Consider the following 25064-nt stretch of genomic DNA (forward strand, 5'->3'; position numbering starts at 1 on the left):
CTACAGAAATCCCTCCAATCATATCATGCATTACTAACGAGTGGTAATGGACTGTGTCAGCAATAAACATACCTTCTATTAATTGGCTATTTCTTCTCTCAAATGTAATCAGATTGGTGCCTGAATGACAAAGAACCTCTAGCCCCCCCCCCCCCCCCCCCCCCCAACTAGCCCAATCCCCATATCTGATATCCTTCTCCATTCCCTTTTTCTTGTACCCTCTGACTGTGTACCAAATAGCGTCCTGTTTGCTATAATGCACTATTCTTGTTCTGGGCCTAAAGTAGCGCAATGGGGAATAGAGGTCCATAACCTCTGTGGCTCTAACAGTCTGAAGTGTCCATCTACATCCGTGTTTATCATCAGTTCCAGGCTGAAGATGTTTCCTTTCTATTTCTGGACCTGCGTAGCACACCGCCGTTGCTACTTCTGCTCATTGATATGACCGGTTGGTTTCCATGGATATGCTGCTGTTCTGGGCCTCAGGATTACAGATCGCAGTTTGAATGTAATGTATGCGGAACACGACTTCCAAACTGGAACCTTCCATGTTCCATATCCATCCCAATCTGATCTAAATTCATATTCATCAATATCACAAAGACGTGATACATACATAGTGTTATACAAAATGGAAGGCAAGTTTGAATGTACTGTATTGCATTTTTAATATTGCTTAAAAGAAATGTGGAAGAGATACTGTACACAAATTGAAAGGAGACGTTTTGATGACAGATCGATTCTTAACATTTACAACATCAGTTTGTTTTTCCTCATCCACAAACGTTAACTATTCATGTTCAACTTCTCTAGAACTGGGGGCATGACCTAATTAGGTGTCGTAAACTTTGCCGTTACTCAGACAACCTGTCCTCTGATGTTTTACAGGTATAGTGCACAATGACCAAAACCACTTCAAATCAAAAGAGCTCATCGATTTTGGCAGGTTTGGGCACAGGCAACAGGGATGCAGGCATCACCCTTAAATAAAGGCAGGGGCTTTCTTGTGCCATGGCCGTGTTCGAAAAGCATCAATTTATGACTGATCTACAAATAATAACAAGTAGTTGTTTAGGAAGCTAGGTTATTTCTAGATCAGTCAGTCAGTCTTGCAGTTGCCGACTGCAGCGTAGTCGATCTCAAACGCGACCCCCGTCTCTGCTCAACTGCAGATCCAAATGGCGTCTCCAGTCGAACCCGTTAGCTAGGCCCCTGCTCCTCTTCCTGCTTCAGTCTCTTCCTCAGATGCTCACCAATAGCTGCCAGAGGGTTAGTCTTGCTGTGTGCCAGGTTCTTCACGGCTTCACTAAACCGACTGGTCTCACTCTCCCTGAGATCAAAACAAAACACGTAGGTTGTATGGTAATAAAAAATATAAAATAAAGAGACGTAATAACGGTAAAAGTAAATAGCAGCTGGGCAGTTTATTATCTTGGTTGCTCTGATAATAAGCAGGATAACATTTACATTGAAGCTTCATGCCATTTTCTCATGGAGAATAATAAGTTGGACATGTGATCATCAGTGGTGGTTTGGCCAGGGTCGGGTACAGGTTAATGTGAGGTCTTACAGGAGTTTGCGTTTTTGTGCTGGCTTCATCAGGCTGAAGTCTGTTGGTTCTGGCTTCTTCTTCACTGGCCTGAGAGGGAGAGACAAAGTGACAAAGATGGTCAAAAAGTGATCGATTTCATATGGAATGATTATGGTTAAAAACAAGAAACAGGTAACACACAAAAAAAGGTTGATAGGACCACAATGTGCTATCCATGTGCGATCGTTCCAGGCAGTGCCATAGTTAGGACTTTCCTGTATGTGTTTAGTTATTTAGGACCGAGGCCAGACAGACAAGTACTTAATTTACTAATAACAGACAGAGATGGAGGCCGGCCAACTGCGCTGATCCACCAACGATCCATTCTGGCCTTGTCCAACAATTGACCATGCCAAGTTGTGACGTACAGAAAAACCTTGTTTTCTATGGCAAAATGGATGTGGAGTTTACCCAAACGCATCAGCAAAGATATAACAAAAGGGCATGACGGGACAAAACATATGCTCTTGCGAGTTGTGACAAGTTTGACAGACAAGAGTGAAAAGGGTAGACGCGGACTTGCTTGCGAATTAAAACTATTTCAATCCAAATAAATGTGTTCTTCAGCAGAGAGGTCATGGGAACTGCAGCTAGGTTGGAGGCAGTGGGGAAGCCAAAGGCCAAAGGTGAAAACAGCCTTGTGGAGCTACAGTAAACACACAGTCTAGTCTAAAAGGTCCATCCAGGACAGCGACAAGAGTTCAACTCGGGAATTAATCAAATATTATCATCATAAATATCAACTCTTCCCATAATAACACAGATGGAACACAACAGAGAACTTGATATATTTGGCAACTGAAGAGAGACTGTGTTGGCTGAATAGCTAGTTAGTCAATAATGCCTGAAGGCTTTGGCAACTGACGGCCCATGGGCCGTACCCCTTTTGTAGGCCTGCGGACCAATTTAAACCCCAAAAAACTCAGTGGAAATAGATTTGGTTTAACGAGTAATACCCCAGAACCAGTGGAAGAAAATAGCCCATAACATCAAAGATCCACCAGCATATTTTACAGTAGGTATGGGGTTCTTTTCCGCTCATGCGTTCTCATTTCAAAAGCCACCCCTAGTGTGCATGGCCAAAGAGCTTGATTGGCATGTCATCTGACCAAATCACCGGTTCCAATCCAGGTGCCAATGCCATTTAGCCACCTCTAGGTGTTTACATTTGCTGGATGACATGAAAATATAGCTCTTGGGCCACACACATCCGTGGTAGGTTTGGCTTCGAAATGAGAACGCATGAGCAGAAAAGAACCCCATACCTACTGTAAAATATGCTGGTGGAACTTTGATGTTATGGGGCTATTTTGATTCCACTGGTCCTGGGGCCCTTGTTAAGCTCAACGGCATCATGCCCTTTACCCAGTACCAGGACATTGTTTACCAAAAACCTGGTTGCCTCTGCCAGGAGCTTGAAAATCGGTCGCAAGTGGATATTCCAGCAAGACAATAACCAAGCATACGTCAAAATCCACAAAAGACATTTTTAATTGACCACAAAATCAACATTTTGCAAAGGCCATCTCAGTCTCCAGACTTGACACCCACTGAAATCTTGTGCTTTGAATTAAAGAGGGCAGTCCATAAGCGCAAACAAAGGATATCTGTCACGTGTGCTCCCTCTCCGGTCTCTAGGACACCAGGCCGCTCGTTATGGCGCACACCTGTCACCATCGTTACACGCACCTGTGTGTCAATACTCACCGGGTCTCCATCACCTCCTTGATTACCTGCCCTATAAACTCAGCAAAAAAATAAATGTCCTCTCACTGTCAACTGCGTTTATTTTCATGTGTAAATATTTGTATGAACATAACAAGATTCAACAACTGAGACATAAACTGAACTAGTTCCACAGACATGTGACTAACAGAAATGGAATAATGTGTCTCTGACCAAAGGGGGGTCAAATTCAAAAGTAATTCAGTATCTGGTGTGGCCACCAGCTGCATTAAGTACTGCAGTGCATCTCCTCCTCATGGACTGCACCAGATTTGCCAGTTCTTGCTGTGAGATGTTACCCCACTCTTCCACCAAGGCACCTGCAAGTTCCCTGACATTTCTGGGGGGGATGGCCCTAGCCCTCACCCTCCGATCCAACAGGTCCCAGACGTGCTCAATGGGATTAAGATCCGGTCTCTTCGCTTTCCATGGCAGAACACTGACATTCCTGTCTTGCAGGAAATCAAGCACAGAACGAGCAGTATGGCTGGTGGCATTGTAATGATGGAGGGTCATGTCAGGATGAGCAGGAAGGGTACCACATGAGGGAGGAGGATGTCTTCCCTGCAACGCACAGCGGTGAGATTGCCTGCAATGACAACAAGCTCAGTCCGATGATGCGACCGATGATGCTGTGACACACCGCCCCCAGACCATGACGGACCCTCCACCTCCAAATCGATCCTGCTCCAGAGTACAGGCCTCGGTGTAACGCTCATTCCTTCGGCGATAAACGCAAATCCGACCATCGCCCCCGGTGAGACAAAACCGCGACTCGTCAAAGAGCACTTTTTGCCAGTTCTGTCTGGTCCAGCGACGGTGGGTTTGTGCACATAGGCTACGTTGTTGCCTGTGATGTCTGGTGAGGACCTGCCTTACAACAGGCCTACAAGCCCTCAGTCCAGCCTCTCTCAACCTATTGCGGACAGTCTGAGCACTGATGGAGGGATTGTGCGTTCCTGGTGTAACTCGGGCAGTTGTTGCCATCCTGTACCTGTCCTGCAGGTGTGATGTTCAGATGTACCGATCTTGTGCAGGTGTTGTTACACGTGGTCTGCCACTGCAAGGACGATCGGCTGTCTTAGGCGTCTCACTGTACGGACATTGCAATTTATTGCCCTGGCCACATCTGCAGTCCTCATGCCTCCTTGCAGCATGCCTAAGGCACGTTCACGCAGATGAGCAGACACCCTGGGCATCTTTCTTTTGGTGTTTTTCAGAGTCAGTAGAAAGGCCTCTTTAGTGGCCTAAGTTTTCATAACTGTGACCTTAATTGCCTACCGTCTGTAAGCTGTTAGTGTCTTAACCATTCCACAGGTGCATGTTCATTAATTGTTTATGGTTCACTGAACATGCATGGGAAACGGTATTTAAATCCTTTACAATGAAGATCTGTGAAGTTAATTGGATTTTTACAAATTATCTATGAAAGACTCGGTCCTGAAAAAGAGACGTTCATTTTTTTGCAGTTTATACATGTCACTCCCTTTGGTTCCTTCCCCATGTGTCATTGTTTCATGTCTGTTCGTGTTTCGTTTATTCATTAAATATATTCACTCCCTAAACTTGCTTCCCGACTCCCAGCGCACACGTTATAATATCAAGGATCTGGAAGAATTCTGTATGGCGGAATGGTCTAAGATCCCTCCCAATGTGTTCTCCAACTCATCAAATATTTTAGAAAAAGGCTCCTCGCAAGGTGGGGTATTGAAAAAAGGAGTGTCAATCATTTTGACCCCTACCTTCTGGAGAAATGTTTTATTTATTTATTTATTACCCCAATTTCAATTACGATCTTGTCTTATCAAAGCAACTCCAAAACGGACTCGGGAGAGGCGAAGGTCTGGACATGCGTCCTCTGAAACATGACCCGCCAAACCGCACTCAACACCTGCCCGCTTAACCCGGAAAACCAGCTGCACCAATGTGTTGGAGGAAACACCATTCAACTGACGACCAAAGTCAGCCTGCAGGCGCCCGGCCCGCCAAAGATTCGCTAGAGCGTGACGAGCCAAGTAAAGCCCCCCCCCCCCCCCCCCAAACCATTCCCCAACCCGGATGACGCTGGGTCAATTGTGCGCCACCCTATGGGACTCCCGGTCACGGCTGGTTGTGACACAACCATTTTTGCTCATCTTTATCAAGGGTGTCAATAATTTCAGACTCAACTGCACACACATCTTTTCCCTAACAAACATTCTACCTACCACATACACGGCAAGAGGGTCTAAGTTGTCATAGGTAGGCCAGCATGTAATATAGGCGCCGTCTGCACTCTTACAATGGTTGAGTTCTATACGGAACCACACAACCCCCATCTTCTTCTAGAGGTGTCTGTCAGTGTCAAGAAGAACAACCTTCCTCTGGGGGTGAACGTTCAGGTACAGTTCCCCTTATTCCATAAAAAACAAACATCAAAAAGATAACGAAGACGTTTTAGGATTTTGATAAAGGTGGAATTGAAGGAAAATGTATCTGACAAACATTCCATTCCTTTAACACGATCTGCCTGATCCTGTTTGATCTACTCTCTAGAGAATTCTAACTTCAGTCAGGGAGGAATTCCAGTGTCACACAGCTGGTGGTAATAAGCCTGTCTTGTTCACACTTCACACACACTTAGAGTCATTGCTGACATCTCTGGCCTTTGGCTTATGTTAGGATCCCTGTTTCACACTTCAAATACATCCATAAGTCAGCCTGAGAGACCAGTATTAGGCTTTACATGATTTCCTTGTATGAATATGCAACAGGCATATCAAAAACTGGTTCAAAAGCAATAGGCTACATCCATCTCCTGGTCTTCATCAAAAGACTGCCTTTCATCAACAAATAACTTTTCTCCAAGACCTGTTCTCGATCTTCTCTATAGTGCCTGCTACTTCGGGCTCCTGGAAGAATTATCTTGTGAGAAGTGAGCTAACCTCGCCACTGCCTAGCAACCATGTCTCCATGGACTCTGATGGAAGGCTTTGTAAGAGCCACAAGGCTAATTGCATGTATTGGAACAGTCTAAAAGGCCCTTTTATACAACCTATATGGTGCATTGCTTTTTTGAGTCTGATAGTTACAATTAGGAGGTAGGCCTGTGTGTGCTCCACTGAGCTCGCCATCTTGGTATACTTTATCTTTAAGCTGAAGAGAGAGAGAAAGGGACACAGATAGAAACAGACAGGAGCGAGAGAGAGAGAGAGAAAAAAGAGCGAGAGAAAGAGAACTGCAGCACATTAAAAAACAAATGCAAGGCATTGGCTCCAAGGCATTAAGTCATACAGACATTTATGACTAGTTGAAAAACTGCCCATCACAATAAACAAGCTCCACTGAGACTTTCCCGAGCTGAATTTGACTGCAATAAATAACCCTGGAAGCATCCAGAAACCAAAGAGGAATGGTATAATGCACAATTGAAATGTCCTCAGAACTAGATCAGACTTCATTCACTTGCAGGATTGCCGTTGGAGGCGATTTCTTCCCCTCTTATATAGTGCATTTTACAGCATAATTTCACCATAGGTGTATTCATTAGTCAAATTCCATTGCAAAACAAATTCCATTGCAAAACAAATTCCATTTACCATTTACTTTAGGAACCAAAGGGAATGAAACAGGGAGGGACCTACCTGCATTTGTCTAATAGAAAGGTTTTGTTGCAAAACGTTTTCCGTTTTGGATTAAACGGTTTCTGTCGCAAAACGTTTTGCGAAAGACCAAAGGTTTTGCAATGGAATCCGACTAATGAATACACCCCAGTTCTCTTCCTTCTTCCTCTGTTTTGAACGGAAGTCCATTGCTCCCTGCCACATCCGTCCTCTACACCTCAAAACGACTTACTAACTAACGCCTGGCTAATTCTGTGCTGAAGGCCATACTGTAGAGGTAGGGGAGTATTGTGTGCTGTGGCAGTCTGGTTCTGTCATAATGTACTGTGTGGAAAATATGGGAATGTCCATCCAGGTCTGTCCTGTAACATGGCTCATTAAACCCAGTGACAGCATCCTGAAGCACTGCTGCTGGGCTGGCCCCTGCTACCAGGTGCCCCTGAGACCAACCAAACACTGGGACATTATGAGCTCATGGATTCCTGTGACAAAAATACTAAGAAAGACCTAAAACAGAGGTTTGAAATTGACTTGGATAAACTCAACTTGACAAAGGCAGACAAAGGGTTGGAGAGTGTGAGGAGACGAAAATGCAACCTATGACATGACGTGGTGGTGAAGAAAACGATGAGGAGACGAAAATGCAACCTATGACATGACGTGGTGGTGAAGAAAACGATGACCCATTTCATGGATGAAACAAGGCCTGCGAGACAAACCAACAGCTGTAAGAACAGTCAGTGGGTGTGAGGAGAAAGAGGATGGTGTGAAATCATAGCATTGTTGGGGTGTTCCCCAGGGATGTGTACTTACACACTGTTCTTTCTGGAGGCCTTTCTGGAGGTCTTGGTGGTGGAGGGGATGAGCTGGCAGAGTTCCGGCAGGGCGTCTGCCAGCGGCCTCATGTCACCCACAACGGGCATGGCCGCCCTCTTAGCCTGGGCCACTTGTTGCTCCTTGGCCAGCTTGATGGAGCTGATCTCTAAATATCACAAAAAAAGCATTTAAATCAAATCAAACTTTAAAATTGCCACATGCGCCAAATACAACAGGTGTAGACCTTACCGTGAAATGCTTACTTACAAGCCCTTAACCAATAGCGCAGTTCAAGAAGTGTTAACAAAATATTTACTAAAGTAAAAATATACTAAAGTAAAAAATGATAAAAAGTAACACAATAATGAGGCTATATACAGTGGGTACCTGTACCGAGTCAATTTGCGGGGGTACAGGTTAGTTAAGGTCATTTCTCCTGTGTAGGTAGGGGTGAAGTGACTATGCATAGATAATAAACAGTGAGTAGCAGCAGTGTACAAAACAAATAGGGGGGGGGTCAATGTAAATAGTCCAGTGGCCATTTGATTAATTGTTCAGCAGTCTTATGGCTTGGGGGTAGAAGCTGTTGAGGAGCCTTTTGGTCCTAGACTTGGCGCTCTGGTGCCGCTTGTCGTGTGGTAGCAGAGAAAACAGTCTTTGACTTGGGTGACTGGAGTCTCTGACAATTTTATGGTCTTTCCTCTGACACCGCCTATTATATAGGTCCTGGATGGCAGGAAGCTTGGCCCCAGTGATGTACTGGGCCGTACTCACTACCCTCTGTAGTGCCTTATGGTCGGGTCAGATGCCATTACAGGCGGTGATACAACTGGTCAGGATGCTCTCGATGGTGCAGCTGTAGAACATTTTGAGGATTTGGGGACCCATGCCAAATCTTTTCAGTCTCCTGCGGGGGAAACGGTTTTGTCGTGCCAACTTCACGACCGTCTTGGTGTGTTTGGACCATGCTAGTTCATTGGTGATGTGGACACCAAGGAACTTGAAACTCTCGACCCGCTCCACTACAGCCCCGTTGATGTTAATGGGGGCCAGTTCGGCCGACTTTTTCCTGCAGTCCACGATCAGCTCCTTTGTCTTGCTCACATTGAGGGAGAGGTTGTTGTCCTGGCACCACACTGCTAGTTCTCTGACCTCCTCCCTATAGCCTGTTTCATCGTCACCTGTGGATCTGTTGGGGCGGTCTTCGAATTTGAGTGACTCTAGGGTGTCTGTGAGAATGCTGTTGATGGGAGCCATGACCAGCCTTTCAGAGCACTTCATGGCTACCGACGTGAGTGCTACGGGGCGGTAATCATTTAGGCATGTTACCTTCGCTTCCTTGGGCACAGGGACTATGGTGGTCTGCTTGAAACACGTAGGTATCACAGACTCAGTCAGGAAGAGGTTGAAAGTGTCAGTGAAGACACATGCCAATTAGTCCCCGCATGCTTTGAGTACACGTCCTGGTAATCCATCTGAATGTTGACCTGTTTAAAAGGTCTTGCTCACATCGGCTACCGAGAGCGGTATCACACAGTCATCCAGAACAGCTGGTGCTCTCATGCATGCTTCAGTGTTGCTTTTAGCTCTTCTGGTAGGCTCGCGTCACTGGGCAGCTTGCGCCTGGATTTCCCTTTGTAGTCCATAATAGTTTTCAAGCACTGCCACATCCGACGAGCATCAGAGCCGGGGTAGTAGGATTCAATCTTAATCCTGTATTGACGCTTTTCTTGTTTGATTGTTCAGGAACGTACAATGTTTCCATCATGGCACAAGCAGCAGAGACTTACTGTATGTCAAAGATGTGCCTCCACAACAATCAGTAGCCTTACCAAGATTACCTACAACCCTTTGTAGAGTGGCATTTATACACTACATGAGCAAAAGTATGTGGACACCTACTCGTCGAACATCTCATTCCAAAATCATGGGCATTATATGGGTGTTGGTCCCTCATTGCTGCTATAAACAGCCTCCACTCTTCTGGGAAGGCCTTCCACTAGATGTTGGAACATTGCTGTGGGGACCATTCATCACAAGGGCATTAGAGAGGTCGGGCACTGAGGTTGGACAATTAGGCCTGGCTCTCAGTCAGAGTTAGCGTTCTCCAAAGCATCCGCCAAATCTAGATTCGTCCGTCGGACTGGCAGATGGTGAAGCGTGATTCATCACTCAAGAGAACGCGTTTCTACTGCTCCAGAGTCCAATGGCAGCGAGCGCTACACCACTCCAGCCGACGCCTGGCATTGCGCATGGTGATCTTTGGCTTGTTTACAGCTGCTCGGATGGAAACCCAGTTCATGAACCTCCCGATGAAAAGTTATTGTGCGAACGTTGCTTCTAGAGGCAGTTTGGAACTTGTTGCTCCCAGATGTTACCACTTCACAAGAACAGCATTTACAGTTGACCGGGGCAGTTCTAGCAGAGCAGAAATTTGATGAACTGACTTGTTGGAAAGGTGGCATCCTATGACGGCGCCAAGTTGAAAGTCACTGAGCTCTTCAGTAAGGCTATGCTACTGCCAATGTTTGTCTATGGAGATTGCATGGCGGTGTGTTCGAATTTATACACCGGTCAGCAACAGGTTTGGCTGAAATAGCCGAATCCACTCATTTGAAGGGGTGTCCACATACTTTTGTATACACTTTATAGTGTATGAGGAGAATCTCTTTCTCTTGAGATGTAAAACATTTGGTTAAAGGCATTGTGGTTTGGGCCTTTTGGCTTTCATCATAGAGTGGTGTTGATCCCAGCCATGAGTTATGATGACCATGGTTTCTTATGTGCCGACTTGCCCATGTAATCAACTGTGACCATATCAGCGGCAAAACACTGAACCCTACATCACCACAGACTTGAACAAATACTGTGATCAGAGCCAGGGAGGAATATTCAAACCAGATGTCATCGGTACAGTTCGTGAACAGGTGAAAATGGAGGTGCATTCAACTTTATGGCTTCAAGTAGAAATTCTGACTTTGGTGGAGACGACCAGATCATAGACAGGCCGTGTTGAAGGTATTAAAATGTCCGCGGAAAAATGATTTGCCGTTCATGTCATTTAGGCTAATCCTCAGGCTATTTCCAGATTGTGTAGAACTGTGGCTTTGATTGAATTGCCACCTCCGTCTCTTATTTAGGCTAAATGAAGGAACACATGGGGCATTAAATCCCCTCTGTGGAATATACAGTCGGAATAATAACCCTTATTCGTCAACACATATTTTGCACATCCTCATCAGTACAGATCCAGAGGACCCCCACGCTGCAGATGCAGACAGCCCCGCCTCTTCCTGGAATATAGTTGGTCTTCGACAGAAAAGCAATTATCCGATTTTTTTCTTCTTTTTTCTTTCTCCTTGTTAATTTCACGAAAACTGCAGAGGTCTGAGGCTCACAGCCTGTCTCTAATTTCCGACAGAGTCAAAAGAACCATTGGAGTCTAATGATATGCACAGAGGAGACATCTTGTGTTACACAGAGAATTGATTGGATCAGCAGATTGGGTTACTAAGTGATCACAATTCTAGAAAAGTAGGTGGTGCTGTTAAAAGCTCAATCTGGGAATCTGTTCAATGGTCATTTCAGAGGGCTGCTGATTTGCCAGACTGTAGCTTTAAAAAGGGGTTGTAATTATACAGACACAGCTAGCTCTGTCGCGGGCTGGCGCGTCGCAGAAACCTCAGCTTCTCAGTAGAGATCAGTGGGGATGGAGCTCCTCATCGCACCAAACTAATTCTGTTATGTCCTGAAGGTATCTCTTTATCTTGCCTTTCAAACATTAGATTTTTGAACACAAAAGGAAAAATCCTACATTTTATAAATTCAAACTTTTGGGAGAGAGCCCCAATGTCAGCATTAAGGAGTGTGGAAAGATAAAAACGTGAACGTTGAAATTATCAGACACCAGCCACCCAAGTCATAGACTGGTTCTCCACGGCAAGCGGAACCGATGCACCATGTGTGGAACCAAAAGGACCCTGAACAGAGTCTACCACCCAAGCTATAAGACGGCTAAATAGTTAGTTAAATAGTTAACCAATTGCTACCCGGACTATCTGCATTGACCCTTTTTGCACTAACCTCTCTTGACTCATCACATAAGCTACTGTTGCTGTTTATTATCTATCCTGTTACCTAGTCACTTTATCCCTACCTATATGTACATATCTACCTCAATGACCTCGTACCCCTGCGCATTGACCCTGTACTGGTACCCTGTGTATATAGCCAAGTTATTGTTACTCATTGTGTATTTTTTCCTTGTGTTATTTTATTTCAATTTCTTATGCTATTTCTATTTTGCATTGTTGGGAAGGACTGTTTGTAAACAACGGGTGTAGACTAAGCGTGTGACAAATAACATTTGATTTGTTACAGAGTCCCCTGCCTGTGAGTCTTATCACTTAATGAAGTGCATTCCACCCAGGCCCAAACAGTGCCAGAGAGAGATCAGAGGGTCATGAACTGGCTCCCCAATCTCCTATTGACCTTTGTGACCAGGCCACTGGTTGCTAGGGTCTGGTGGTTGCTGGGGAACCGGACACAGTCCTCTTGCCTGCTCAGAGCCTACTCAGTCTCCCTTCAAGTGGACATGTGTGATGGTGTGTGGGCAGAAGTGAGTACCACTATTCGGCCCATATTAGTATTGCTTTTGTATCTGCTGAGCCATTCACTACCATGATATGTCTATTATATACAATATATTCATTCATCATCTCTCTTTGTACAGAACCACATTAGTCACATTTGTTCCTGCCAATAAAGTTCCCGATTCTGTGTAACTCTCTGTGAGGGTGCCTAACAGACCAGTGAAATAGGAGGGTCTCCCTCATAGAAAGAGTACGAGTCAGATGTATGTTACGTTATGATAACACTCACTGTTTAGCCACCTGTCTCGCCTCTCCTTCATCTTCTCTTTCTTTGTCTGCTGCTTCTTCTTCTCCTCAGGGGCTGTGAACAGAGACGGAGTGAGTGAGCATCCACAATGTTACACTGGTACTTCACACATTCAGTAGAGAGAACACAGGTACCCTCGTGGGTATGTGAAAAGGTCATCATCAACAATAGAACATAACATTCAAAGCAATTCAATTCACCAACGTTCAAAGCAAATCAATTCACCAACATTCAAAGCAATTCATCAACATTCAAAGCAATTCATCAACGATAAAGGAAGAGAGGGGACTTTCTAAAATGCTTTGGAAATTGAAACGTGCCAGATCTTTTTCCACAAGATAAATGGAACCAGTAAAATGTTCCCATTGCCAAATAAATAATTCACAGTTGAATAGAATTATAATAACAGATTTGAGTTTGGGGTATAAAAATGGAAATTTCCCAGCGAGAGCTTGATTTGACAGGAAAAAGAAAAGCCTGTAACATGTCATTAAAACAAACCACGGCTGAAAAACTTGAAGCCCAAAGGGAGAAAGTAATCACAGTATTGTTGCGAGCGCCTCAGAAGAAGATATGGCTCGATCAGGACATGTGGCTCGTCTTTCCCGGTTCAAAGGCATGGAGAATGGGGAGAGATACCGTCGGAGGGAAGGGGTTGAGAACAGAATACACTACCTACTAGATCTATCTATTTCTCCCTCTTTAGAAAAACATCCTGTCCTGGGATGGAATGTTTTCAGTAATTGGGATAACCACGTTGCGTCCCCCTGTGCATAGGGTAGCCTCAGTGGTGTGTATGTCTGTGTTTGTGGTGTGTGTGTGTGACCATTTGGTCCCATCTCTGCCCTTCCTGACAAAGAAAGCGCTATCACTGACACTGGGCGATAAGAGCAGAGGTTATCACACAGACAGTTGCTTCCTGTAGCGCAATGACAACAACAGATGCTGGGCAGTATGCATATTGTCACTGTCTACCAGATCACCGGAGTGTCTCGTGGAAAACGGACACATTTTCGAGAGAGAAAATGAGATGGAGTTGGTAAAGAAAAGCAAATCGCTCATTTAAACGGAAGTACAACGGTTGAATTGTTTTGAACACAAAACATGACCTTAATCTGACAGGGCAGGTGACAGTATTTTGTGGTGTGTTTTTTATTTATTTTTATCCATCCAGATGATTTCCCGCTCTTTTGACAAAATAGAGAGAAACAGGATGGATGCGCTGCTCCACGACGTTGGGAAAAGTGTCCGTGTTGCAGCCTGGCCCTATACAGTTGAAGTCAGAAGTTTACATACACTTAGGTTGGAGTCATTAAAACTCGTTTTTCAACCATTCCACAAATTTCTTGTTAACAACCTATAGTTTTGGCAAGTTGAAAAGAACATCTACTTTGTGCAAGACACAAGTCATTTTTCCAACAATTGTTTAGACAGATTATTTCACTGTATCACAAATCCAGTGGGTCAGAACTTTACATACACTAAGTTGACTGTCCCTTCGCCTGAGTCAATTGGAGGTGTACCTGTGGATGTATTTCAAGGCCTACCTTCAAACGCAGTGCCTCTTTGCTTGACATCATGGGAAAATCAAAGGAAATCAGCCAAGACCTCAGAAAAAAAAAAATTTACACCTCCGTTCTGGTTCATCCTTGGGAGCAATTTACAAATGCCTGAAGGTACCACGCTCATCTGTACAAACAATAGTACGCAAATATATACACCATGGGACCAAGCAGCCGTCATACCGCTAAGGAAGGAGACGCGTTCTGTCTCCTAGAGATTAATGCACTTTGGTGCGAAAAGTGCAAATCAATCCCAGAACAACAGCAAAGGACCTTGTGAAGATGCTGGAGGAAACGGGTACAAAAGTATCTATATCCACAGTAAAACGAGTCCTATATCGACATAACCTGAAAGGACGCTCAGCAAGGAAGAAGCCACTGCTCCAAAACAGCCATAAAAAAAGCCAGACTACGGTTTGCAACTGCACAATGGGGACAAAGATCGTACTTTTTGGAGAGATGTCCTCTGGTCTGATGAAACAAAAATAGAACTGTTTGGCCATAATGACCATCATTATGTTTGGAGGAAAAGGGGGGACGCTTGAAAGCCAAAGAACATCATCCCAACCGTGAAGCACAGGGGTGGCAGCATCATGTTGTGGGGGTGCTTTGCTGCAGGAGGGACTGGTGCACTTCACAAAATAGATGGCATCATGAGGATGGAAAATTATGTGGATATATTGAAGCAACATCTCAAGACATCAGTCAGGAAGTTAAAGCTTGGTCACAAATGGGTCTTCCAAATGGACAATGACCCAAGCATACTTCCAAAGTCGCGGCAAAATGGCTTAAGGACAACAAAATCAAGGTATAGGAGTGGCCATCACAAAGCCCTGACCTCAATCCTATAGAACATTTGTGGGCAGAACTGAAAAAGCGTGTGCGAGCAAGGAGGCCTATAAACCTGACTCAGTTACACCAGCTCTGTCAGGAGGAATGGCCCAAAATTCACCCAACTAATTGTGAGAAGCTTGTGAAAGGCTACCTGAAACGTTTGACTCAAGTTTAAATTGTTTAAGGCAATGCTACCAAATACTAATTGAGTATGTAAACTTCTAACGCACTGGGAATGTGATGAAAGAAATAAAAGATGAAAAAAATTCTCTACTATTATTCTGAAATTTCACATTCTTAAAATAAAGTGGTGATCCTAACTGACCTAAGACAGGGAATTTTTACTAGGATTAAATATCAGGAATTGTGAAAAACTGAGTTTGAATGTATTTGGCTAAGGTGCATGTAAACTTCCGACTTCAACTGTATATAGCTAGTAGAGCCTACTGATGGAATTGGCTTTGTAATTAGCAATGCCGCAGTCCTTGACTGACATGTCTGAGAGAACGGTAAAGTGGAAGTCAATGGGACCCAAATACTACACGTCGCAGCATCTCTAGTAGGGACCTTTCTTACTCTCATCTTCCTTATGTCAACACACAGTCCCACAATGTATTTTCTGTGAAAAGGCTACATTGTTACCTGGGATCTAATTTTAAAGAGGTTCCTACAGCACTTTTGTCGTTGCCTATTCAGCGATAATATGTTATTCCTGTAAAACTGAACAAGGCGATCTGTTTAGTTTGATAGATGTTGTTTTAGTCTGCCATTGACAACCACGATGATGGACCAATAACTAGGTCTATTCATCCAGACCTTTTCAGGTGAATTACATCATCATCATCATCATTACCATGGCATTGTAGATGTAGTATCTACCATTAGTGTTCAATTAGAAACGTCCAATCATTGAATGGCAGCTTGAGGTTACAGCATTGTGCAGAGCAGAGACAGAGAGCCTAGAGATGTTGTTTAATGGGGCACCACTCCCTTCACCTCCCCGATCAATAGCATCTCATTTAAAGACGCAGATGAGCTTCTGTTAAATGTTGGATATAGCCTACAGACAGGTGGTACGAGGCAGTGACATGGGTTGCACCCCGCCTCTGTTTTTGTAAAACGCTGAGGGATGGGCCTGGAGAAATGCAACCACTCTCAAATTCATAGACAGAGCTAGGGATGCAAGGCCTGGCCATCCATGATCATTTTTAGTGGTTTGTTTTAACCATGTTTTCAGGCAATCCAGTGTTCGTTTACATTTACATTCTTTACAAACATTGGAGTAAACAAGCTTATATTTTGGGGTATGATAGTTGAACTAAGCTCACGAGGCATGCATAAGTTATATTCTTCAACGGGTATGTCATTAGTTATATTAAGTCCAAAAATGGAAGTAGCAATTAAGGATTCTAGCTTTAAGGTACTTCCAGTTGAAATGGAAGCTTTGAAAACACAGTCCTCACGTTGCATTTCGAAAAACAGACATTTAGTACAACAGACAGACATTAAAAACACATGGGAAAGTGCGTGTGTGCTGGAATTGGCCTTGGGGTCCTAATCACTGTACTGGGTTGAGTGTAGCTACTACGTTACTGGCTATGACCCCACTCTCAGAGGGTGTCTCAGGGGGAGTTCGGTTATACAAAAAAAATTATATTATGTCCAATTCACACATGCGTATAACACACACTTTTACATGTGTGAAATAGTAATTAGGTGGGTTCATATGTCCTATGAATCATCTGTACTGTGCCTGTCCATCTCTGAATCCAGCTGCCTTGTAGAATGTATTTGAATAGGCACTGTAATGTGTTAGAAATGGATTTGACTTATCAAGAAAAGTGAGGAGGAAAGGCAGGAAAGAACTATTTCCAATCATGTTATGATAATACAATACAGTGCCCACGCTGTGAAGGCAAATCAATTCTTCAGCCTACATTTGTTGGGGAATGACTCTCCACTAATGACAGCAGGAAGGGAAAAACTAAAAGGAGAGGAGTGGGCAGCGCGGTTGGCAGGGGGAGCTGGCAGGGATGTCCGGGTTGTGTGGTGGTAGCTAATGACATTCTGCGGCAATGAAACTGTCAGTGTGGGACAGTGGGAGTCAGTCACACATGAGGGAACTCATAGTGTTTGTTTATCATTCCCCTGCCACCTCCTCGCCAATCCACTGCTATTAAAAACATCCTACAGCTTCTCTCTTTACGCAAACAGACATTATGGTATGGACCGGGGTTGGGCTCAATTTCATTTCCAGTCAATTTAGAAAGTAAAGCAAATTCAGATCACACATTTTTTTTCATTGAAACGCACTGGGAAAAATTTGAGTTGTGGTTTCAGCGTACTTCCTGAATTGAAATGGACCCCAACACTGGTATGGACTAGAGGTCGACCGATTATGATTTTTCAATGCCGATACCGATTATTGGAGGACGAAAAAGCGGATACCGATTAATCGGCCGATTTATAAAAATACAATTTTTTACTTTTATATATATATATATATATATATATATATATATATATATCATACACACACACACACACATTTTTGTCATAATGACAATTGCAACAATACTGAATGAAAAATGAACACTTATTTTAACTTAATATAATACATAAATACACACACACAGCTCTGAAGTGACAATGATACTGAAGAGTCTGCTTAGGAGACAAATACTTTCAACTGTTTGAATAAAAATAGAGTTTAAGTTACCTGTGATGAATGCTGAAAACAAAAACCTTAATTTCTATATACAGGAAATCCTATTTTAATAATGGGCATGGTAAGAATTGACAACCAAAGTGCGAGTCATAATTGACACCTAGCAAAATCTGAAAAGCGGTTCCTTCATTTATTGCATAGGATATTTTTAGATTCACTTAAAAATAAAGGTGTAAAAAATAAATAAAAAAAATCGGCGCCCAAAAATACAGATTTCCGATTGTTATGAAAACTTGAAATCGGCCATTCCGATTAATCGGTCGACCTCTAGTATGGACTGTCCCAATTATAACTTTCACAATAGTATTCACCATTGAAATTATGCCCAGGGGAATGATTCACTTTGACAAATCATCTACATTGAGGTAATGTCCTCCATATCTGAGTCATGCTCTAGCTAACATGGTGAAAGGTGCTCATGGTGGGTGAGTGTGCTGCTGCATTGGCCTGCTTTCTACTCTGTCCTGCTGTCCTCCTGCTGCCCCAGCCACAAGGTTGAAAGGTTAAACAACAGTCGGCCAACAAATAGAATTCCTGTCATTTTAATGACCCCAGCACGGTTGATGAGCAATATGGACAAAACCACTGGGCCTGGCAGGCAACAGATATTGTACTCTGCTCTCATTGCTTCTTTAACCGGGAAGCAAATAGTGAAGGATCCCGACCAGAGCTCATCCTTAGATAAGAGCAGCAACTAGTTCACAAAGAGATCGGAGTTGTGTACTACGAATCTAGATTGAGGAGTTAGAGAGCTAACTCTGGTCAACTCTTGAGTTCAACTCGGGATAGCCTAACCAGATACATGAAAATGGGTCACCTTTAAGCCAGGTACATTTCTATGGCAACGAATCCTTCAGAACTAACCGGCTGTGGGTAAGGCTAACTCCACTTACCCTGAATGAAGTGTTCGAGCCGTGAGTTGAGGACTAATCAAATTAGATTCCCTCTCGCAAAGAGCGCATCGTTGTCATCCCTTCAAGACGTGGATGTGGATTAAGGCAGCCCCCCGCACATCTCTGATTCAGAGGGGTTGGGTTAAATGCAGAAGACACATTTCAGTTGAAGGCATTCCGTTGTACAACTAACTAGGTATCCCCCTTTCCCTTTTATTCATTAGACTGATTGAATATTTTATTAATCTAATGTTCTTGTGTAAAAAAAAAAAAAAAAAAAAACATGACACTTTTATTTAGTAAATCGAGGATGAATTTGAAACTTCACGCGTAGCAAAAGTTGCGTATGACTTAATAAAAATGGCTTAAATCAATGGAAAAGGGACTCGTGCATTGACAAGCACACCAAAGCACTTTAAAAGGGCCTGTAACGGTTGTCCTCCTCATCTTCATCCGAAGAGGAGGAGCAGGGATTGAACCAAAATGCAGCGGATTGTGAAGACATGATATTTATTAAAGTAAAGACGGAAAACACGAAAACGAAATACACTTGACTAATAAACAAAATAACAAACGGAGTAGACAGACCTGGACGACGAACTTACATAAACACGAAGAACGCACGAACAGGGAAAATAGCCTACACATAAATAACGATGAACAAACAAACCGAACAGTCCCGTATGGTGCGACAAACACTGACACAGGAGACAACCACCCACAACGAACACTGTGAAACAACCTACCTAAATATGACTCTCAATTAGAGGAACGCCAAACACCTGCCTCTAATTAAGAGCCATACCAGGCAACCCATAAACCAACATAGAAACAGAAAACATAGAATGCCCACCCAAATTCACGTCCTGACCAACTAACACATTCAACAAACTAACAGAAATAGGTCAGGAACGTGACAGGGCCATTTCATACTAAATATCTTATCCAGAGTGACTTACAGGAGGAATTAGGGTTAAGTGCCTTACTCAAGGGCACACCAGCAGATTTTTCACCTAGTCGGCTCGGGACTTCGAACCAGCAACATTTCGGTTACTGGGCCTGCCGCCCTATATTCCACACTGTAGTATGCCTTGATCATGTGTAGTACTTACAATATCATTTTGTAGTATACTGTAGAATACTATACACTGTAGTATACGTCAAATCTGTAATGCTTACTATAGAATTGCATAGTATACTATAGTAACTACTACAGTATTATCCGCAAAAAAAAATGTACTAAAAACTACAGTAATTTCCACGAAAACAACACTTTCTTAACTATAGTAATACAAATGCAGTATTAACTTTGCATATACCCCACCTATTCCCCTCCCCAGTGTGTGCCACCATGAGTGAGAAACCTACATGCCAAGTATAGACCACAGGTTGTGTTCCCTACAGGTTATAGAAGAGCAGAAGCTCTGAACTATCTATTCAGACTCCAGTCCTACCTACTTCTAGGTTCTGAAAAATGTGCTCGTTTAGTATTTGTCTAGGATGTTTCGTCAAGGAGAAAGAAGTGGTGGGCTACGTCAAAGATAAAACAAAAACACTATAGTAAATACTACAGTATTCACTGTAGTGTTTTGGGGACCGAAGACCAAAAAACACTATAGTGATTACAATAATATATAAATGTAGTAATACTACAGTATTTATACCATTGTATACTATAGTATTTTTTCATGTAGGTAACTCTACCTAGCAAAATAGTTATCACAAATTGATACTTTCGAGTCAAAGTATCCATACAATATCATCCAAAATAATATACACATGCGATATGTAACTGTATCGATTTTTTCCCCCCATCACTACTACAGAAGACAAAGTGTGACACTGACTAACCAACTAACCTCATATACTGTATATATGCCATTTAGCAGATGCTTTTATCCCACGACTTACAGTCAGGTTCGCATATATTTTCCATATGGGAGGCCCCAGCGGGAATGGAACCAACGATAATTGGCGGTCCATGCGCCATGCTCTAACAACTGGGCCACACCTAACCACAACCTAGATCTACTGAAGTTACTCACTCCCTTCTGGCCGACCTCACCAATTCCCAGCCACCCACTGCTGTTGCTGCCATGGCGATTGACGAGTCAGGACAAGACCCAGCCCCCACATCACAAATCAGGGTCATTCTTAACCCCCGGGGTATACCACTGCAACTAATAAATTCTCGCCGAAAATCTCTCACCTTATATCGGAAACTGCTTCAATATCTCAGAGTTTATCTCAAGCCAAAACATGGTGGCGTAAAATTAACTATCAAACCAAGCAAAATAATTTATCTTTCTCTTTTCATTTCTACGTGCATCTTCAGCCCATGCGCAGATACAGCTCTTCCAGCAGCAACACACACACCAACTTTCATCCCAGGCCAGTTCCTTCCTGCCTGGTCCAATCTTTAATCTGCCACCGCAGTGTCGACAACAAATGTGTTGTCCTGCTGTAGCAGAAGAGGTACAGGGGCCAGATAGGCATCTCTACTCCTGCTGCATCCCCGTCCCTGACAGCCCTGGTCCTGGACTGCTGATGGGTGAAACCCAACCCGACCTGGGGCCATTTGTGGTGGGGGAAGAGAGCCTTACTTACCACCTCCCTAGTCCTCCCTGTACCCCCAGAGAGGATTGGGTTCTCAGTACACAGTGAAATAGATAGCACCGATTAGATCGCAAGAAAGGCATTTCACTGTACTAGTGCACGTGACAAAAACGTGAAACCTGATTAGGCTTTATTATGAGTGATCGGGAGAATTCCATATTTCCTTTCCTGCTTGGGTTTGCCCCCGCTTAGCCTCTCCGCTTTCCCCCTTTTCTCTGGCATAATTGACAGGCAGCTCTCTGTTCGGTGGAGGAGAGGAGGGGGTAGTGCCTTTGGGGAGCTGACAACAAGATAAAGAGGTGGTTTCACCGGGTCCCAGCTCAGATACTGATATCCCCTATTAAAGTGCAAAGAGGGCTCTTTGTCAAAACAGAGGTGGCAGTCATCACTTTTAACCTCACGCCGTGGTACGGCAGCAGGAGTTCTGCTCTTTGAGACAGAGATTGTTCTGTTCAAGACACACAGCAGCACAGAACACATGGAAGCGAACAGGGCTCTACAGTGCGACAGTTTTACTCGCATATGAGCCTAAATATTTTGCTGTGCTGGACCTGGCGTCCTGAAAGATTCATGCTTGCACCATTACATGCTTGCACCATTAAATATTTTTAATTGTGCTCCTAAATTGTTTAACTTAGGTGTACACATGCTCCTTGTAAAAAAAGAATGTAAAAAATGTCAGCGTAGAGCCCTGGTGAAGACTCTGAACTAAGGCAATTGAATAGGCCTAAAATAAATTCAACTGCAGAGACTGATAGGAGGATGGATTTATTTTTATTTTTTTTATCTAACTAGGCAAAAGGCACGCACAAACATGCACACACAAAGTGCCAACGAATATGCCAAGCACCAACAGTAAGTGTGCATAATAATACTAATTAAATCAATCGAATTAAAAGTGGCAGATAAGAGTTTATATCTGCTCGGATACAAGCCCCCAGGGGGACCTACAACAGGCATCGGATGAAAAGACATGACACACACACACAGCATTTGCTTGCTTCTTTCTTCTCTGGCAGAGAGAACAGAGTATTTTATAATTAACAGCGTAGCAAAGTAGAGTGGCTAGCTGGACAGATGCCCGAACAGAAACCAGAGGGCATTAATCCCTGTGGGCAGAGACAGACACCGCCGAGGACGGGGTGGTGGCGAAGACGAACCAAAATAAAAGTAATATTAATGTAGTAGAGTCAGTGAAAGTGAATTTGGGATCCTTCAGGTGAAATACCCCTATTAAACACGACAGCGTGAGAGCGTTTAGCTGAAGTGAGAAGCTGTAGGCTAAAATAATTGCTCTCTATAACGCCGGCTCCCTTCCGTTCCCTCATTGTTAATGTGTAGAAGGAGGCAGTGCTTTAATCACAGCAGCTTTCACAGCTAGAAGAGCTCCCAATGTCTGTCTGCTTAGATGAGAGAAAATGGAAAAATCCAATTCCTACCATTTCCGTGGACAGGAATTAAAAACAGCATTCTTAATAAACCCTTACTTATATCGCCTCAATTTTCTTTTCCCACTAATGTACTGTCAAATTAGATTTTGCTTTCCAGAACCTAGTTACCATTTCACAAAGAGGCCAATATGCAGACACTGTTTCGGGAAAACAAGAGCACACTGACAAACATTTCACCATGGCAACAGATGGAATACTGCATCGCATTGCCCTGTCCTTAAAAAAAGAAATCTCATACACTTGTCAGCAGCCAGGAAAGCACTTGCTTTAATTAGTTAGCCTAATCAATAGACACAGCTAAATATACCCGTCGTTATTAGATCACACACATCCAACGTATTAAAACACCCTGTTAGTTTTGACGCAAGAAAAGGCTGAAGACTGAGTACTCGTTAGCAGTGTGTGTGCGTCTGCAAGCGAGGACGAGAGAAAGAAGAGGAAAGAAACAGCAGAATGCAGAAACTGAAGCCATTTAAATCCTTGCTCACTAGCTACAGCGAACAGCCAGACATCATCTCCAGAGATCGAGCCAGCCAGCCAGGGACCTGGCACCCCTCCCACCATGCACTACAGACAAAAGCCTAAACAAGCAAGAGACAACAAGACATTGGAACAACCTTGATGAGAAAGCCAAACAGTAAAAGTGACACTCAATACAGCTCTCTAACAGCCTTTCTAACAAAGAGTCAGGGCAGACTAATACACGCTGTGTATCAACATCATCACTGCTACACTGTAATACACAAGGGACAGGAACACCTGATGCTTTCCCACCGGGCTGCAGCGAGGTTCCCTACCAAGAGAACTACACCCTGCAGCACCAGCCTCCTCTATGCGCCAGTGGTGCCACGACTCATCTAGTCAGGAAGGAACACTGATGCAGGGGAGCTAGGCAACTGAACATAACCTTGATTTCATGCATGAACTATTTATGCTGCAGAGAGGCTATAAATAGAACCAGTCCTCTGTTGTCTAACAAGGAAGACGGGCTTCTTGCTGCAGCTCTGCCACTGCAGCTGGAGTAGCTGCTCTGCCACTGCAGCTGGAGTAGCTGATCTGCCACTGCAGCTGGAGTAGCTGCTCTGCCACTGCAGCTGGAGTAGCTGCTCTGCCACTGCAGCTGGAGTAGCTGCTCTGACTTACTTACATTGGGCTTAAGCTTATTCAAAAGAGCCTAGGTCTCAAGAGGGAAGAGGTTGGTGGGGGCATCGTTTCTTATCTATAGGTTACTATCCTACTTACTTTTCTTCATTACAAATTTTATACCAATGCTAAGCAATATACTGCATAGACTGAGCTGTTGTCATCGTCACATCGCAAGTCAATTGTTGTCGAGTGATTCCTTTGTATTTTCTGCCCTCTTGTGGTAGGAGAGAATAACATATTGTGTTCAGAAAAATACTATGTGCCTGGTTGATGTTGCTGGAAATAAACAATGTCTCCAGGACGTTTGGGGAAGCTAAAACGTCACGAAAATGAAATGCATGTACTTGAAGGTAGAATATGATTCGTTATTGAGACACAAAGACAAGTACTCTCGTGCAGATTTCCACTGATTAAGTAGCTAAACATTTGGTTGATAATCAAAGTGTCTTTACCTGTCTGCGCAGGTGTAACAGTGTCATTGGATGGTTCTTCAAACTTCAGAGTTTGAACGAGGGCTTCAGGGCTGATTTGTGTTCCAGCAAAGATTCCACTTGGAAAGGAACTCAGTGGGGTCTGTTGGAAGAGAACATCCACATTGACACCCAACATAAATATATTGGAGGGGGAAAAAACACTTCAAAGTAATTTCTCTATAGTCAGCTAGGTTGATCCCATGAACACGTATACATTGTGACCCTAGCTAGCTGACAACTAGCTAGCTAGTGAAATAGCTAACTGTTAGCTAGCTAACGTTAACTGTTTAACAAATTTTAGCTACAACGTTAGCTAAACCATCTAGAAGAGACGCAGTTGGCAAGCGAACGTTAAATTGTGTGTTGATAAAATACCTTCGCGTTTTCATCCTTCTTTATGTGCAACTGTGCATTGTTTGTTTTGTTTACATCGAAGATGAATGAACCACTTGGAATCGGTGCCTTTTCTAAATCTGTGGATCTTGCGCCACCGAACGGTGGACTGTCAAGTTTAACCGCAGCCTGATGAAGCTTTTCGCGGACCCGCTTTATCTTTCCAACCATACTGCCTTTAAGTTACTGAGTTAAATAAAGATACAATCTGTCTCTGAAGCCACATTCTGTGCGCCACAAAATGTGCGTCTCTGTGATATGCTGCCCGGGGGAAACAATTTTTTGCAAACTATAGTTCCACCTCTTCCTCACAAAGTCCCGCAGTGACTGATGTG

The 25064-nt window shown here is 43.6% G+C and overlaps 1 protein-coding gene across 1 annotated transcript; it reads right to left on the reverse strand.

Moving 5' to 3' along the window:
• Positions 1–651: 651 nt before the first annotated feature.
• LOC129840340 (ribosome biogenesis protein SLX9 homolog) lies at positions 652–25008 on the reverse strand. Its single transcript, XM_055908144.1, has 6 exons — positions 24712–25008; positions 24316–24436; positions 12616–12687; positions 7732–7900; positions 1571–1639; positions 652–1330 (listed from the first exon to the last, which is right to left on the reverse strand). Exons 1-6 carry the CDS (start codon positions 24898–24900, stop codon positions 1201–1203), a joined length of 750 nt encoding a protein of 249 aa, XP_055764119.1. The 5' UTR covers positions 24901–25008; the 3' UTR covers positions 652–1200.
• Between the last annotated feature and the right edge of the window lie 56 nt (positions 25009–25064).

The sequence above is a fragment of the Salvelinus fontinalis genome, chromosome 41 (genome assembly GCF_029448725.1).
Source record: "Salvelinus fontinalis isolate EN_2023a chromosome 41, ASM2944872v1, whole genome shotgun sequence".
NCBI lineage: Eukaryota > Metazoa > Chordata > Actinopteri > Salmoniformes > Salmonidae > Salvelinus > Salvelinus fontinalis.

Bases quoted from the DNA above. Each gene is read 5' to 3' on its own strand.
- LOC129840340 (XM_055908144.1), bottom strand. From the start codon at position 24,900: ATGGTTGGAAAGATAAAGCGGGTCCGCGAAAAGCTTCATCAGGCTGCG. The intron at 7,901-12,615 runs GTGAGTGTTATC...TGTGATATTTAG, and splicing joins GCGAGACAGGTGGCTAAACA to AGATCAGCTCCATCAAGCTG. The intron at 1,331-1,570 runs GTAAGACCTCAC...TTTTGATCTCAG, and splicing joins GCACAAAAACGCAAACTCCT to GGAGAGTGAGACCAGTCGGT.